Source organism: Arvicola amphibius, chromosome 6 (assembly GCF_903992535.2).
Source record: "Arvicola amphibius chromosome 6, mArvAmp1.2, whole genome shotgun sequence".
Lineage (NCBI taxonomy): Eukaryota > Metazoa > Chordata > Mammalia > Rodentia > Cricetidae > Arvicola > Arvicola amphibius.
In genome coordinates, this window is record NC_052052.2 from 96,935,685 (window position 1) to 96,951,766 (window position 16,082).

Sequence of the window (16,082 nt, forward strand, 5' to 3'; positions counted from 1 at the left end):
CCCACCGCAGCCCGGGACCACCCATCGCCGGAAGGTCGGCGCGTGACGTCGGCACAACGACGTCACCCGCCGCTCGGACGTGGCGGGTCCTCCCCGCGCACTTCCGGCGTGCGGACGGTGGGCGGCTTGGCGTCAGCGGGGGACGGGAGTGGCTGAGCTGGGGATTTCCTCGGCGCGCGCTCCCTCTCCTGTCCCTCGGAGGAAACGCGGGTTCGGCTCCCGAGCTCCGGCGTCCCCGCGGCGTCGCTGCTGAAAGCCTGTAGAAACTCAGCTGCTTGGGCAGGAATGGTGTTTCATCCCCGTTCCTCCCGGGCTGGCCGTGTTGGGATTCTAGTGCGATTCTTAATGGAACTGATGGGACGCGCGCCCTGGAATGCCTGTACCCAGGATTCGGTTATGTTTCCAAACACACACTGCGACCAGTTTGGCCAAAACCGGTCCTTGATCTCAGGGAAGCCTCGTAGGCCGGAATAGTCCTTGAGGGCCCACATAACGACCGAAGAAGGACTTTAAAGGCTGGTTTGACACCATAACTTATTCCATGACCTAAATAAAACGAGTGTGGCTTAAGATGTCTGTTAGTGCTGCGCTTCAAAGACCAGTGAAGACTTAGGTGTGTAAGTCTTCAGCTTGATACTAAACCCTAGCTTCAGTCTCACACGGAGGGAAAGATGTATTGATCTTTCGGCATTCAAAAGGCTTTAATGGCCATTTCGTTGGAATATACATATAAACGAGTTTGTAGTTGCGTTAGCAAGTTTAAAGGTTTCCTGGTTTCATTATTACAAAGCTGACTTTAGAGTCTTTAACGCTCCTTTCAGGTGAGAATTTAGAAATTTGAAAGTTAACCGGACGGCAAGGAAACCTAACTCCGACTAAAACAAATGACCGATGCTGACAACTGTAGTTGAATATTGTTAAACAAATGTAATGCTGATGTCTGTACTGATGTTAGGAAAAATGGCACTTAAATTTGTGCTGTGCACTTGTATTGGCTATATATATATATATTAAATTGCAGTGGAAATGTTTATTAAGAATGTAATGAAACTAGAAAATTCTGGGGATATACTTTTTAAATGTAGCTCATATAAACTAAATACTTTTTCTTTAAATGTCCCTTTAAAGTTTTGTTTACACTAATTTCAGTGTTGCCCTTGGTATAGACGAGGTAACATTGTTCTATAGAATAGTGCCATTTGAAAACGAATATAGTTTGAATTCTTGAGATGACAATAACTGCATGGAAATATCAGGAACATAGGCTATTGTGTTCTGTGTCAATTGGAAATGGCATCTTTCCATAAAACAGAATCTCAGTAGAAACTGTCCAACAAAATATTTAAAAGGTCTAAGTGCAAAATTAGTATAAAATAAACTGAAATTTCAAGGAAATAAAATGTTAACTCACGGAGTTTAAAAGAGCAAAATTTTGTAGATTTTTTTTTCCTTAGGAGGAACCATTATAAACTGACCAGATGATACTTGGAAAAACTTGGTGTCTTTGGCATTGAATTCAACGTATTAATCAGTTAAGTTCGATCAGTTTGTACAGAGCTTGAAAAAAGTCATTCCAGGAACTGTGTGTTCTGCCAGCTATGGAGGAAAGGCGCTCTCCAAAAACTCAACCTTTCTCAAGTCAGTTGGGATTTTAGTCCAGTTGGTCCGTTTCCAGATGGGTTGGGATTGATTGCCCATCAGGAAATTCCTTTCTGCCATATGGTCAGAGAAATCAATACACTTTCATTCAGTAGATATCTATTAAGACACTTTTTGTACGTGATTGATAGATGCAAACTGTTTACTTTGTCATTCTTGAGAATAGGAAAGAACATATTGATAAATTTCTGATGAGGTGTTATTTAATAGAGTCACAGAGAGGTTACATGATACCCTGAGTTTCAGAATATTTACTGGGCCAAAATATCATTAGGTCTATGACTGTGGTCATAAGTTATACAATGGGCCATGGTGTCTCTCCTCTGTGCTGCAGGGATCTCCACACTCAGTCTTCCCATACTTTGTAAACGTTCCTGTCAACAGATGCTTGGAAGCTGTTGTCTTGTGCAATGTTATTGTTTGGGGACAAGATACTCTCCTCCCTGGCTCGACAGAAGCCAAGGTAGTTTGTAAAATTTGTGGGAGGATTTTGTGACATGCTCTAGTCCTCTCCTCTTTAGAAACAACTGTACCCTGCCCTTTGTTGCAATCCAGTTCCTTAGGGTGGAACCTATAACACACATTTATATAACCTCTCATGAAAAACCTGAAATCTGCGTCCATGCCTCCCTGATACAGATTACTTAACTCCTGATGTGTCCGGATTTGGGTCACGTTAGTTCTTCCCTGCTGAGTGGAGACTGACAGCCATTCCTTCTGCATGGGTAATCATATCATCTAAGACTTAGAGAAGTTTGGCCTTTTCTGACGCTCTTTGAAGTGGGTTATCTAACATGTAATCTCTAGTAACACTTTATAGCATGAACTACCTCCATTTAATAGTACAGAAAAATAAGGTGTAAGAATTTTTAATAATTTGCCCAGAGTTACAAGAATTGCATCTGAACCATAGCAGTCTAGATCGGTAGTGAAATTCTTAACAATTAAGATAGGACTCACTCAACAACCTGATAAACCCCATCCTCTGAGGTTAAAGGATTTTATTTTCAGAATCTTTACTATTTGTTTCTTTCTCAAGTGGCAAGGAGATATTTTCAGGACAAAACAGCAGGAATTTAGGCTTGTAGATTGTTGGATCTACAGAGATGTCTGGCTTGTAGTGAGTTGTGGTGTTAATCCTCAATGTTTCATAATCACAGCAAGGGAAATGAGGAGGTCCAGGTAAGAAATAGGCTATCATTTATAGAACGTAAGATGAGCAAATCCAGAAGCTGCTGTGCTTAATCTTGACGGCATATTGAACTAGACTATATTCATTTTTTGGCTTTCCAACTCTATAGGTCCTAATTTGTATTTTCTCAAATGACACCAACTTATTTAAAAAACTGAGATACTATATTGACAGAATTAGATTTGTGGCTGAATGGATGTGTATAGATGTCATGTTGTCTTCATAGAACATTTAGAATTGTCAGGAGGAGTTGGGTGTTGTGGTAAATGCCTATATTCCTGTCTTTCACAAGGCTGAGACAGGAGAATTATGAATCAAGAGCACCTTGGGCTAAATGGGGAGGGGTCTGTCTGACAAATAAACAAACAGACAAATGGAGCTAAGGAGAAATCCCCGTTAGTGAAGCACTGGCCATGGAAGCATGAAGACCTGACTTTAGATGGCCAGCACCTGGGGTTTTTTGTTTGTTTTGTTTTTGTTTTTGTTTTTTTAAGGCTGTAGTCAGATTTTTCTTTGGGCCACCTGCTCTCAAATAATGACTCAGAGACTTAATCAGTGATGAAAGCTTGGCCTTAGCCTAGGCTTGTTTGTAACTAGCTGTTATAAAGTAAATTAACTCATTTCTATTAATCTACATCCTGTCATGTACTGCCCATCCGGCTTCCTCCATGTCTTGCCCCCAACCCTCCTCTCTTGCCTAGATTCTTCCTCCTACTTTGGCTTTTTATTACAGCAATCACAGCAATAGACCTTCACACAGTTTACAAATATCCCACAACACTGGGCCAGGAGTATGGACCTGTAATTCCAGCACTGGGAATGCAGAGACATGACATGCAGATTCCTGGAGCCTGCTGGCCAGTCGGTCTAGCTAAGTCAGCCATCTCCAGATTCAGTGTGAGACCTTGTCCCCCCAAAATAAAGTGGGAGCAGTTCTGATTTCTACATTGATCTCTGCCTTGCACATGCACACATGTATACTTGAACCTGAACACACACATTTGTACACACACGTTCATGCTCATCTATGCAAGTCCAAGAGAAAAGCAACGAAAGTAAACGAGGAAGTTCCCTTTACTGCAGAAGCGTAGAATCCAGAATTAAGATCCTGTTCCCAGGATTAATTTGAAGTAACGTCCTCAGAGATGAAATGAGGCCAGGTTGCTGTAGAAGAAATGTAGGTGAATATGATAAAATATAAAATAAGAACACTAAATAGAAATTGGTTACCCTTTTTTGTATGAAGAGTGAAGAAGCTACTTTGAAATCAGCATTTTGTCACCACTTAAAAGGATCATCCCAGTCGGTAGCCCTTTCTAGAATCCCCACCCCACCCTGTTTCTCCTTGTGACCCCACTTCTCATTAAAATTAAATAAGGATTAAACTTTTTATGTGAAGTTCAACTTTGGAGTGTCATGAACAAGCTTAAAATGATGAGATTAGATCTGAGACTTATTCCTCCCATCAGTCTCTGCTTTGGGCCATACTATCTCTATAAAGAACGTGTAGCCTCAGTGGCTTTTGCATGCCTGTATTCCTGTTGGAGTCTTCCTTAGCTTAGACGGCTCACTCTACTGACTGCACATTTATGGCGTTTTCTTGGTTCCAGTTGTACAACATCAGCACACCCACTCATCCACTTAACTCCCATTACAGCCATACCTAGTCAGGGCTAATGTAAATTTCTGGTTACTAGTCAAGTGTTCTGAAGTAGTGAACTACTTTATATCAAATATACGTTTAGCAGCAATTTCTGTTTCTACTTCACAAAGGTGTCTGCTGGGTTAGTCATTCAGGGAGTGCCCTTTTTACATCAGACAATGAGTACGCTATGTGGAAATGAAATTTATCCCTCGCGAAGTCTATAATCAAGTTCAGGTTTTCCTTATTTCCTAAACATTTTTACTGCATCTTGTGTCAGAGTCACGGCAAAACTGCCAGTCCAAATTTTTTCGTAGGGTTGGCTAGTCTTCTGAATCCTAGCCAAGGCATCCATTGCTGCAGTAAGCTGCCACTGACCTGTTCTACCTGCCAGATTGCCCAGAACAGGCCACCCTGCCCAGGCTGGGCAGTGTCTCCGGAGACTAGCAGGATGGCTGGTGACAGCAAGGGGAGAACACACAACACTTATCCACTTCAGATGTTATATCTTCTCAGAAAAGTCATGCAACGTTTTCAACCTGTTTTTCAGACATTTTCTTTACTGATTACAGATGATTTGGTCAAGAAAGAACCCCATGAATTCATTGACGATACATGATTGGGTATTGGTTTTTAAAAGCAACTTACTAGTTCTAAGTCTCTTCCTTCCTTCCTTCCTTCCTTCCTTCCTTCCTTCCTTCCCTCCTTTTTTCCTTCCTTCCTATTTATGAGATCATGGAAAGTTATTTCAGCCCTTGGAGCCCATTTACTCATTGAAAAACTGTTTATAAACATTTTTTTGCAGAGCCGTGGTAGAATGCCATTTTTACAATATTTTCACGTGCCATAGTAAGGAGCAGATATATTTTTTTAAAGCCAATGTGAAAACTTATAAGAGTTAAGGGAGGGGAAAAAATCCCGTTTTTACAGTTATCTATGAGATACTGCCTCAAACAACAAAAAGCACAAAATAAAACAAAAAACTCCACTCAGCAGCAGAGACGGAACTGTTTGTCATGTTCAAGTATAAAACAGCCAGTGAGTGGTTACTTTTTAAATTCCTTTTCACCTCAGCAAAGTCACATCAAGGGTCTAAAGTGTGCTATTAGCCTTATGACTAATTGTAAACACTATTGAGCTTTTTAGCTTTACCTGAGTACACACGCGTATTAGCACAGAAAAGAAAGAAATATGGATATTAGGGCCGGAGAGATGGCTTAACAACAGAGAACACCTGTTCTTGCAGAGGACCCTGTTTCCATTGTCAGCACCCAAATGATGGCTCACAGCCATTTAACTTCAGTTCCAGGGGATCCAATAGGCAAGCACGTGGTGCACGTACGTGCATTCAGGAAAAACATTCATACACATATATCTTTTCTTTCTTTTTTTTTCTTTTTTTAAGAGAGGGTTTTGTTGATTCACAGCTGATATCAGTTTCATGTGTCCGAGGGAGGGAAATAATTTCATGAAATCCAAGGCCAAATAAATTGAGGTCTTCATCGCCACTTGTACCGGGGAAACAACTGGAAACCTCCCTTAGAACAACAAAGTATTCTGCACAAACCAGGCCCAGTCCGAGGCCAGGAGCCCTTGGTGAACCAGGCAAAGGGCGTTCCACACAAGAAGAAGCACCACCCTCAGGGGTCAGGACTGGAGGTGATTGGCAGTTGCAGATTGGGCGTGCACAGAAAAGCGGACTGCAGGCGCCGGAAGTGACGAACCCAGGAAGTGACTTTCTGCACCGGCGTCGGGGCGCGGTTTTGGAAAATGGGTGTCCGCGTGCAAGTTGTGGCTATCCGGTTTCCGATTTGCGTCTAGGTACTTTTATTTGCCACTAAGCCGATTTTGGAGAAGCGTTTCAGTGGCGTTCGGAGCTTTCTCACAGCCTCCCAGAGAACGACCTGGACCCTGCCCACTCGTGGACGTACTAAAGGCATTCTCCTCGGCTACTGACTGGCAAGACTTCGCTGTAATTCTGAAAGAAAAAAAAAGAAAAGAAAAAAAGTTTCCCAACAATTTTCTTGGATGACTTAAAACAGAAAAAAGAAATGCCTATTTTTCCTAAGATATCTTTGAGGCCTGAAGTTGAAAACTATCTCAGAGAGAGCTTTATTAACAAGGAGGTAGGTCATAATAAATAGACATTTGCACCAATTCAAGTGCAATTTCTAGAGAAGCAGAAGGAAGACTAAAGGGTAATCTTTACAGCCTTGGTTTTTGACACTAGACTGTTGGAATTTCCAAAACCATTTTTTTGTAGGCGTCGGTGCTTACTAAGATAAGATGAATATATGTGCTCGCACTTAGATGTACGAAAACAAGTGTTATGTGCCTACCAGTACGCTTAGTACTGAAGGGCTAGCAAAATCAACAGGAAAAGTTCCCTTCCACAAACCTTAGTTTTAATGTAGAGGATGGACCTGTTCTTTTAAAGCACATGCTTTTGTACTCAGTTGAAAAGACACACACGAGTGCCTCTTTAACTGCTGCCAGTTGTTTGATTACAGACCTTTACATTTCAGTCTAAGCAATCTTGATAGAGTGATTTGGTCTCATTTTTAAGAACTGAGATCAGAGTCAAAGAAATCCTGTTAATCCTTCAAACTGACCTAACTGTCAAACAACTAAAGCTCAGATGTGATGAAAGAAAAAGATTTACATTTCGAAAGCTTGTTTTCTTCCTTTTTTTCTTCCTTTCTTCCTTCGTTTATTTTACTTACTGAGATAGGGTTCTTCATATAGCTCTGTCTGTCCTGGAACTCATATCTTATAGCATGCTGACCGCAAACTCACAGATCTGTCTGCCTCTGCCTCCCCAGTGCTGGGAATACTGACATGCCCAACCATATCTCTCTGGAAAGCATTATTTTTGTATGAATTACCTTGAATTAATTATCACTGTTAAAGTTTACAATTTATTCTGTGAAAAATCAAATAGGTCTCAAAGCACTTTCAAAGGTTGTTTTTGGGCAAACAAGTGAAAGCAACTATATTGATTAGGCAGACAAGTTTTCAAAACAGTATTCTTACTGGCTGCACTTAACACAGAAATTCCCAGTGAGTGTTGATTGCCTTCTAATGAAAGGTTCTTACATGTTCTGATCACCCTACCCTGCCCCACCCCTGGAGAATTTTGATTTTTTTTTTTCTAAATTGTTGGTTTCTAGCAAGACTAAATCTTACATGGTTTTTATTTTTGAACGTTATTGGAGCTGAGATTTTAAAACTGATTTCTATGTCTTATTTCCAGATTGTGCTAAGAGGCTAGACTATATGGAAAGAGACAGTGTTTCATGTTTAACTCAAGTGGCCCTATAAAGTGTGTGTTAAGAGAGGAAGTGGTATTTAGCATCATTTTCAGCAGGTCGGTGCCCAAAAGGTATGAGTTGAAATTGAAATCATGCTTCTTTGCACTTCAGGTTGTGTCTGCGTCAAGCAAACAAGAAGCAGAACGGAAATTTGAAACTCTTCTGATTCACTTGTCACACCCGCCGTCCTTCACAACCGTCAGGGTGAATACACATTTGGCGTCAGTTGAGTACGTCAGAGGTCGGCTGCTGGACGAGCTTCAGAAGGTCTGTGCACGTGTGGTGGGTTGCGCAGTTACACGTCTGTGCTCTGCCACAGTCTGCTCCATCAACAGCCCTTGAACAATATGCTACTCCAGTTTCTTTAAACTTCAGAGTATCTAGAGTTTGTTATCCTGATAATTTTCAAACATACATAGTGGAAGAATTAATGGAATAAAGAATATATTTTCAACATAGAAATATTACCTCTTACATGCCATTAGTGTCAGTTAAATCATAGACATCTATGATATGTTTACAGCATTTCAATGGTACATGTCAAATATATGCTATGATTATACTTCATAATAGACTTATACTCAAATAGAACCCTACTGAATAAAGATATTTAAATGTTTGTGGATATTCAAGTTTTATAAATAAGGAAATTAAGTTATGAATAATAAATTGTTTTTAGGTTGTAAGAGGTGAGGTTAGAATAGGCCTCGAACTTCTGATTCTAAGTTTATTAGTACTTAGGATAAGTCTCTAAGCCCTATGAGCTTTATCATTAAAATATATGAAGAGCTTCATTCTGATCTGTAAACCTAATCACATAATGAGCAGCATATAATGAGGAGGGTTTGTGCTATAAGATAAGTTTAGACACATGAGGATATCTGGTAAATAATTGTCGAATTATTTGTGTTTTTAAAATAATTTTTGGGTCAACCAATGAGGTGTTTGGGCATATGCTTAGAGCATGGGTGAGTGGTCCTCGTGGGAACGTGGGTGACCCTGTCAGCTGACTGCATCCGCAGAGTCCCAGCCCACGTGGTGACTTCACAGACGCTGCATCGTGCAGTCACGCTTGCAGGTCATCACCTCAGGATTGTACTTTTAATTGCAGTTAATTGAATTCAACATATGCGTCTCGTTATAAAACCGCCAAATTAGGAGAATATGAAGACTATGGTTTTAAAATTTTTAACCAATAGGTTTTATCAGTATTGCGCCTGTTCTGAGTGAAGACAGTATTGTAAAGTGGCATTTTATGACTAAGCAGAAAAGAAGTATTGATTATGGTGCTTATATTGGGATCATATTGCTTATATTGTTCCCTCTTTGTTTTCAAGAGCTTTGTATTTTGTGTTACGACATTGTATTCTGTAATTTGTCTCCAAAGAAACACAAGGTTGGGGGGAAATTGACTGTAGAGGGATTTACTTTTGAATTGCATGTTGAGTTATAAAATATTTGATGACAAATAGGTGATGGGTGTAAGCAGATCCAGTTCTATCTCATTTTCATATAAATTAAAAACAAGAGACAAACACGATTACAGATCCAACTGTGTATGTGGCTGTTATGAGTGTCAAGTGGACACAGTGATCAGGATGCTAGTGCGCTAGACGCCACTGACATTCATTCAGTTATCTACTTTGTGTGTGAGCTTGTGTGTACATGTGTGCATGTTTTGGGGGGCGTAAGTGCACAAGTGTGTGTCTGTGAAGGTCAGAGGTCAACCTTTGAGCATTGTTTCCCAGGTGCCATCCACCTTACCTGGAGCTCACCACCTTACCAGAGCTGGGATTACAAATGTGTGCCATCACACTTGGCTTTTTATTCGACTCCAGCATAGGTTCTAGGGACCAAAGTGAGGTCCTCATGCTTGCATGGTAAACATGTTCTCAACTGCATTATCCACCAACCTCTTCTTTCCTTTTAACCTCGGCATCTCCCTGGAGCATCTGTCAGGCGATGCTGTTTTGGGGGATAGTATAGATTCTGCAGCATGATGCAATTAATGTTATTATTCTTTCAGGTAGTATGGGAAAGTTAATAGATATGTAAATCCAATCCTCGTGCATAAACTTTTATCAAATATTTGTGATTTTTTTTTCCCCATAGAAGACATGTAGTTCCTGTTCTCTGATCTGTGTGTCTGCTCTTTATACCACACTGCTCCAGGCTGCCCTCTCTCATTCAGCCTGCAGTAGCAATATAGTGGCTCATAGTCACCAATACATCTTCAGAGAAAAACTACCCTGACAAATGGTGTTTGATAAGTTTACATGGCATAAATACTGGCACCAAAGTTGATCTCAAACTTCTAGTGTATCCATTAAATTGGAAAGAGATGCCCACAGTGAGTCATGTAAGTTGTGCTAGTAACTTACAGCTTCAGCCTTTGAATGTGTTTCCAGACTAACCAGCTAAGTATAATAGATTTTCAAAATCCTGAACGTCTAAAATGTACATTTTGATATCAAAAATGACATGGCCTCCAATGTTCATGGTATATGTCATATTTAGTAATTCTAATCTCTAATATCCTATTCTGAAACTTTTAGAATGACTCTCTCTGTGTGTATATGAGCTAGGATTTGATTATGTATCCAAGCTTACCTGTAACTTAGTGGGTAGTTCAGATTTTCCTATATTCATGATCTTTCTTTCTCCTCCTTCCCAATGATAGAATTACAGATGTGCACCACTATACATAGCTTAAAACATGGTACCTGCATGTGATTATGAATAGAATATATGGTTTTTTGAGTAAATCACTTAAACATGGTTTGTGTTTTTAAAATTGAACAGTAAGCAAAATTGATTCCTGTAAAGAAGTCAGAACTGGGTGTGGTGGCCTGTGCCTGTAACTTCAGCTCCTACAAAATCTGAGACAGGAGGATTGAAAGCTTGAGGCAAGTGTGGACAATGTAGGGAGATCCTAACTCAAAATTAAAAATTCAAAACAGGCTCAGGGTACATCTCAGCGGTTCAGCATGCATGTTTGGCCCCCAGCACGCTTTCCCTCTGAAGTCCGGATAGCAGTGCATCAGAGAGGAATTAATTAAGCACTCCTTGAAGTAGGGTGGAATAGGACTAAATCAGGTTTCCTGTGGTGGAACTTGGTGACACAGTGAAACTTGTGCAGTTTACCAATTGCACTGGGGTTTTTGTCACTGTGTTCTTGGTGACACGGGGAAGCTTGTGAGATCTGGGTGCTCTATCATTGTGTGCTTGTTTTTAACAGCAATTCAGTGGATCCAGCATTCCTGTTCTTCAGCATCCAGCCCTCCCAGACATCTTACTCATCCCTGTGACTGGACCGAGGTTTGTGACTGTTTTCTTTTCCCCTTTGCTTGTCGACAGTATTATCTACATTCCAAAAACTCCCTAGAAATGGAAGTCACCAATTTGTAATTGCATGCTTCATGCTCTGTCATGTACTCTGCTGGACGATGAGGACTGGGCCAAGAATAATTGAGAATAATGCTTCTTATGTCTGTTCAGTGCAGTGATGGCTGTTATTCTAACTTTTTAGAAGTTTCATTTGTTTACTTATATTTCCTTTTAAAAAGGATTTATTTATTTTTATTTTATATGTACAAGTTTTTGTTGTCTTGTGTCTATGATGTCATACACATACCTAGTGCCCGCCAAGGCCGGAAGAGGGCGTCAGATCCGCTAGAGCTGGAGCTATAGACAGGTGGAAGCTGCCCTGTGGGTGCTGGGACTGACGTGGTGTTCTACAAGAGCAACAAGTACTCTTTACTGCTGAGCCATCTTCCCAGCCCTGTTTACTTATTGTTTTTTTTTTTTTTTTTTTTTGTGGGGAGGGGTGGTGGTTTGAGACAGGGTTTCTCTGTGTGTAATCCTGGCTGTCCCAGGTTGTAGACCAGGTTGGCCTTGAACTCACAGAGAGCCGCCTGTCTCTGCCTCCGGAGTGCTGGGATTAAAGGTGTGTGCCACAACCCTTTAGTTACTTATACTTCTTATGAGATTCCAGCATTAAAATGAGTTTTGAGTCACAAAATAAATAAATACATAATAAGTATTATATTTCATAATTGGATTTGTAAAATTTTATGCTTAATAATTATGTCAACTTACTGGTAACAAGGTGTGGTTCTCATTAACATATTTGGAGTATGTATTTTTGAAATTTGAAGAAGAGGCCTGCATATTATAGTGAGGATGTTTTTCCCACATAGCACATTAAAGTCCCTAATTATGCTATAAAATAGTTAAACTTGAGTTATGGTAAATATAAAAATGCTCATCTTGCTAAAGCTTTGAAATAGTTTGATAGTAACAAAACAATGATTTATAAATTATGCTTTGCTTGATGTAGTCTATGAAATATCATGCAGCCATTAAGATGATTTAGTTTTATGAAGCAATATAAGATATTTATGATCTGTTAACTACCAAAAGCTAGCTGCCACACTTAGAATAATTATAATATTTTGCAATTAAACAGAAAGCTATACATTTTTGTGTATTTATATATAGAAAATGTCTAGCTATTCCATATCCACCTGTGAACAGTGGTTTATGCTAATGAGGTTAGATTCAGAGAAAAGGAGATTTTTATTTATAGCTTTTTTATTATAAGTATGTATCAGTTTTGCAGTTAAAATTTGATTTTACAGACTACGCAATTGAAGAGAGGTGTTGTTTATATACTCAAGATAGAGGCATGGTCTGTGTATAATTTGCTAAATGTTACTATAGATATCCAGCTGCCTAGCCAACACACTCCACAGTGTACGGCACTTTGATCAGCCTGGAGCACTTCCTTGTATTCTTCTGCTCTACTAGACAACCCGTGTTGATCTGCTTCTTAATTCTGAAGCAGTGACTACAGTAGGTGGTGATCACAGGTCATTTGCTGTACATTTCCTATGTGGATGCAGAGTTGCAGTTGATTAGCTTCAGATTTTGACTGTCTCGTTGTGTAATAATAATCTTACTTTAATGTAATTTTCTGTGTTGTTTTCCTTTCTCTCCTCACGTACAGTATGAGATACGCAGGTAGATAGACTGTACAGCCCAACCTGGCTTCCAACTCTTAGTTCTCTTGCCTCAGTCTCCTTATGCTAAGTTTTACTGTGTGTCTGTTCATGAGTAAAGTTTAATTAGGCTGCTTTACTGTATGAATACTAAGACAGTTGAATCGTTGTTGACGAAAGTGAGGTAGTGACTATTTGAGTGTGTGAGCAGTCTGCAGGGTTCATTTGCTACTACTGTTCAGATTCTTCTTCTGCTTGCTTTGGGCATGAACTCTGTTTTAAAAGTGGCCTGTTGCCAGTCTTATATTATGTAAGTTGTCTCTCTTCCTGCTTTGTTTTTCTTGTTTCTCCAGCGGGAACTACATGGCCTTTGCTAGCTGCAGGACTGTGGCGGGCGTATTGTATATATTTCAATAGAACAGTGCGTGTGTATTGTATATATTTCATTAAGAGTTAGCAGTTTTTACCTGCTTCTAACTAAATTTTATTTCATAAATTTTGCTACCATTTGTTTCCTAAACTAAAGCAACTTATTTTTTTTATTTTGTATCTTCATTGTTCTTTCTTTCTTTTTTTGAGTTTTTTATTTTTTTAACCTTCAATCATTTTTTAATTGAATACTTGAAAATTCATACTTTATACAGATTTAAGCTTATGTTACACTAAAATCACACACACACACACACACACACACACACACACACACAGAGTTTTTTCCTGTTCTGAATGTCAAACCTAGGCCTCACATGTTAGGCAGGTGCAACTGCTGAACCCCAGCCTTTGTCCTTGGTGCCAAGTATTGATTTTCTACCTTTTTTGAGTTTTTTAAAGATCTATTTGAAGATGCAGAGACATATTTGGAGTAGTTCCCCTTATTGCCCCCTTTTAATCTGCCTTTCGGCTATTAAGATTACTCCTTAGGTACCATGTAGGCACAGGTTCCACGTTGTAAAGTTCTTTCTGCATGTTTCTTTTTAATTTTTTAGTGTAAGTGTGTGGGCTCCAGTGTGGAAATCATAGGAGAGCTTGCAGGAGTGGCTTCTGGGGATTGAGTACTTTTATCCACGGAACCTTCCTGCTGCGTTCTCCTCAACTTTCACGTTAACACTTGAGAAGAATCATTTCCCGAGAGGCTCTGGGCTGGGTTGTATGCAGGGCATGTGGGTGCTACACTGATGAGCATCAACTGTTGAGTCTTCAGTCGGGGGTTTGGAGCAAGTCACTGTAGGCTTTCCACTTAGAAGTAGAGGGGAAGATAGCGTAGGGAGGTCTGAGATCATAGGGACTGGCAATTGCTCTATTTCAGCTACTTAAAGATGATTAGTAATTAGTAATGGCAGAGATAGGGAGGGCAAGGCTTTGCTCGACAAGGAGAGAATAAAAGCAGGGGTGCAAAGGCATGAAAATATGTGGTGAGCCTTAACGAAAGTGACCGCATTTGACTACTAAATTGATTTTCCAAAGGGCAAGTGAAATCAAAGAAGTTGAGAGAGGCAGGCTGTGAACTGCAGAGTATTGTTTTGTTTTTACTGAGAGAACAGCAGCCCAAGACGGAATGAGGGTAGGGATTAGCAGAAGTTACTCGTGAAATAGCTCATCATGAAATAAGTTCGGTGTTTGTATTATAAGCAAATATTAAATGGGTGGGTTGGAGAGATGGCTCAGGGGTTAAGAGCACTGGCTGTTCTTCTAGAAGTTCTGGGTTCAATTCCCAGCACCTACGTGGCAGCTCACAACGGTCTGTAACTCCTGTTCCAGGGGACTGAACATCAATGGCGAAATATCAATGCAATTTAAAAAATTGTTAAAAAATAAATGGGAAGTTTAATCACACTGTTTTTCTCATAGTAAAGGAGTTAATGAAGCTTATTATAAATATGAATGTGTGTCCATATATTTAGCATTCACTGCATTTTTTAGGTCAGGGTACAACTAAAATCGCAAGAAATTCTTTTCAAAAGAAGACGAACTATAAAGTTGTAGACCATCTACGATGTTATTAAAGTCTTTTAGTGCCAGTGATATAGTAAACTTGATAATTTGGAAACAGTTCTGCTGTACACTGTTGGCAATGCAGAGAGAGAGGGAGGGGGAGAGGGAGAGGGAGAGGGAGAGGGAGAGGGAGAGGGAGAGAGAGAGAGAGAGAGAGAGAGAGAGAGAGAGAGAGAGAGAGAGAGAACACAAGCTTGATGCACGAGTGTCAGGGACCATTTTCCTAAAGGATAGATTTGTCAGGGACCATCGTCCTTACAGGGATAGCAGAGGTCATTGCCCTAAGGATGTTTATGGAGATCCCACCCCTCATCCCAAACTATCTTGAGAGCTATCTGTTAACCGAACCCACCCCTTACTCCAATGCTAAGGGATCACATGCTTCGGCTTACACCAGGTGCTGGCTGATGACCTTCAGTTACCCCGGCAGAGTTCCTGCCTACCCCTACCTCCACCCCATTCAAGGGTATATGAGCTGTAACTTTCACCCCAATAAACGGAGACCTTGACAATAGAATCTTGCTTGGTCTCCATTCCTCTTCTTCAGCCCATGTCTTGCAGGTTAGCGCCCCTTCAGAGTACCCTGAATAGCTGACCCTGCCGGCGGGGTTACACGAGTACAAGCAAAGTGCTTCCTAAAATGCAAAGCCCGTGAAGAACACGAGTGAGAGGGAGGAGTCAATAAGAATAAACAGGAAGAGCTCTAAGAGTGGGACCTAATGTTAGGGTCTGGGCTCCGGGAAAGGAGTCTGATGGCTGGTTTTCCAAATGTGTGGTCTTTGGTTTTAGCGATGGGTTAATGCTGGCAATAAAGACTGTTTAGCAGTCAGTCTAAGGTAGTTATTAGGAAGAGAGTCTTCATTGTAAGATCCAGATTTGAGGAAAAACCCTTCCGAGAATGCAGATGGTTGCATGTCTTCTGGAGTCTTCGAGTTTGCATTCTTACTACTGCAGATAACTTACTACTTGGAACCTCCAGTCTGGGAAATTGCAACAGACATTCGATTTTAAGTCAATTCTTGAGAGGTATGGTCGAAATCAACCCAACTGCTCTGTCTTTGCATGTTTTGAATGCATGTCACATACTTTCCACTTCACACTGTATTAGGAATCAACCTACCCTGAGAAAACAGTGGGTGCAGTAAATGGCAGGGGAATTCCCCCTCAACAAATTAGAGCTATCTGGTAGACACATAATGGCTTTCTTAAGATATCCAAACATAAAAGACCTAAGAAGAAAAACAAGTTGATATAGAAATCAAGTTTCATTGAAATAAAGCACTTGT

General features: G+C 40.3%; 1 protein-coding gene across 2 annotated transcripts in view; it reads left to right on the plus strand.

Moving 5' to 3' along the window:
• The first annotated feature begins 6,226 nt into the window (after positions 1–6,226).
• Positions 6,227–16,082, plus strand: part of Nsun6 (NOP2/Sun RNA methyltransferase 6) — a 48,788-nt gene continuing 38,932 nt past the window's right edge. For both annotated transcript variants that reach the window (XM_038332738.2, XM_038332740.2), the window contains exons 1-3: positions 6,227–6,619; positions 7,916–8,071; positions 11,043–11,122. In XM_038332738.2, the coding sequence (XP_038188666.1) occupies positions 6,545–6,619; positions 7,916–8,071; positions 11,043–11,122 (311 nt within the window). In that variant the 5' untranslated portion in view covers positions 6,227–6,544. The remainder of the gene's footprint in view (positions 6,620–7,915; positions 8,072–11,042; positions 11,123–16,082) is intronic.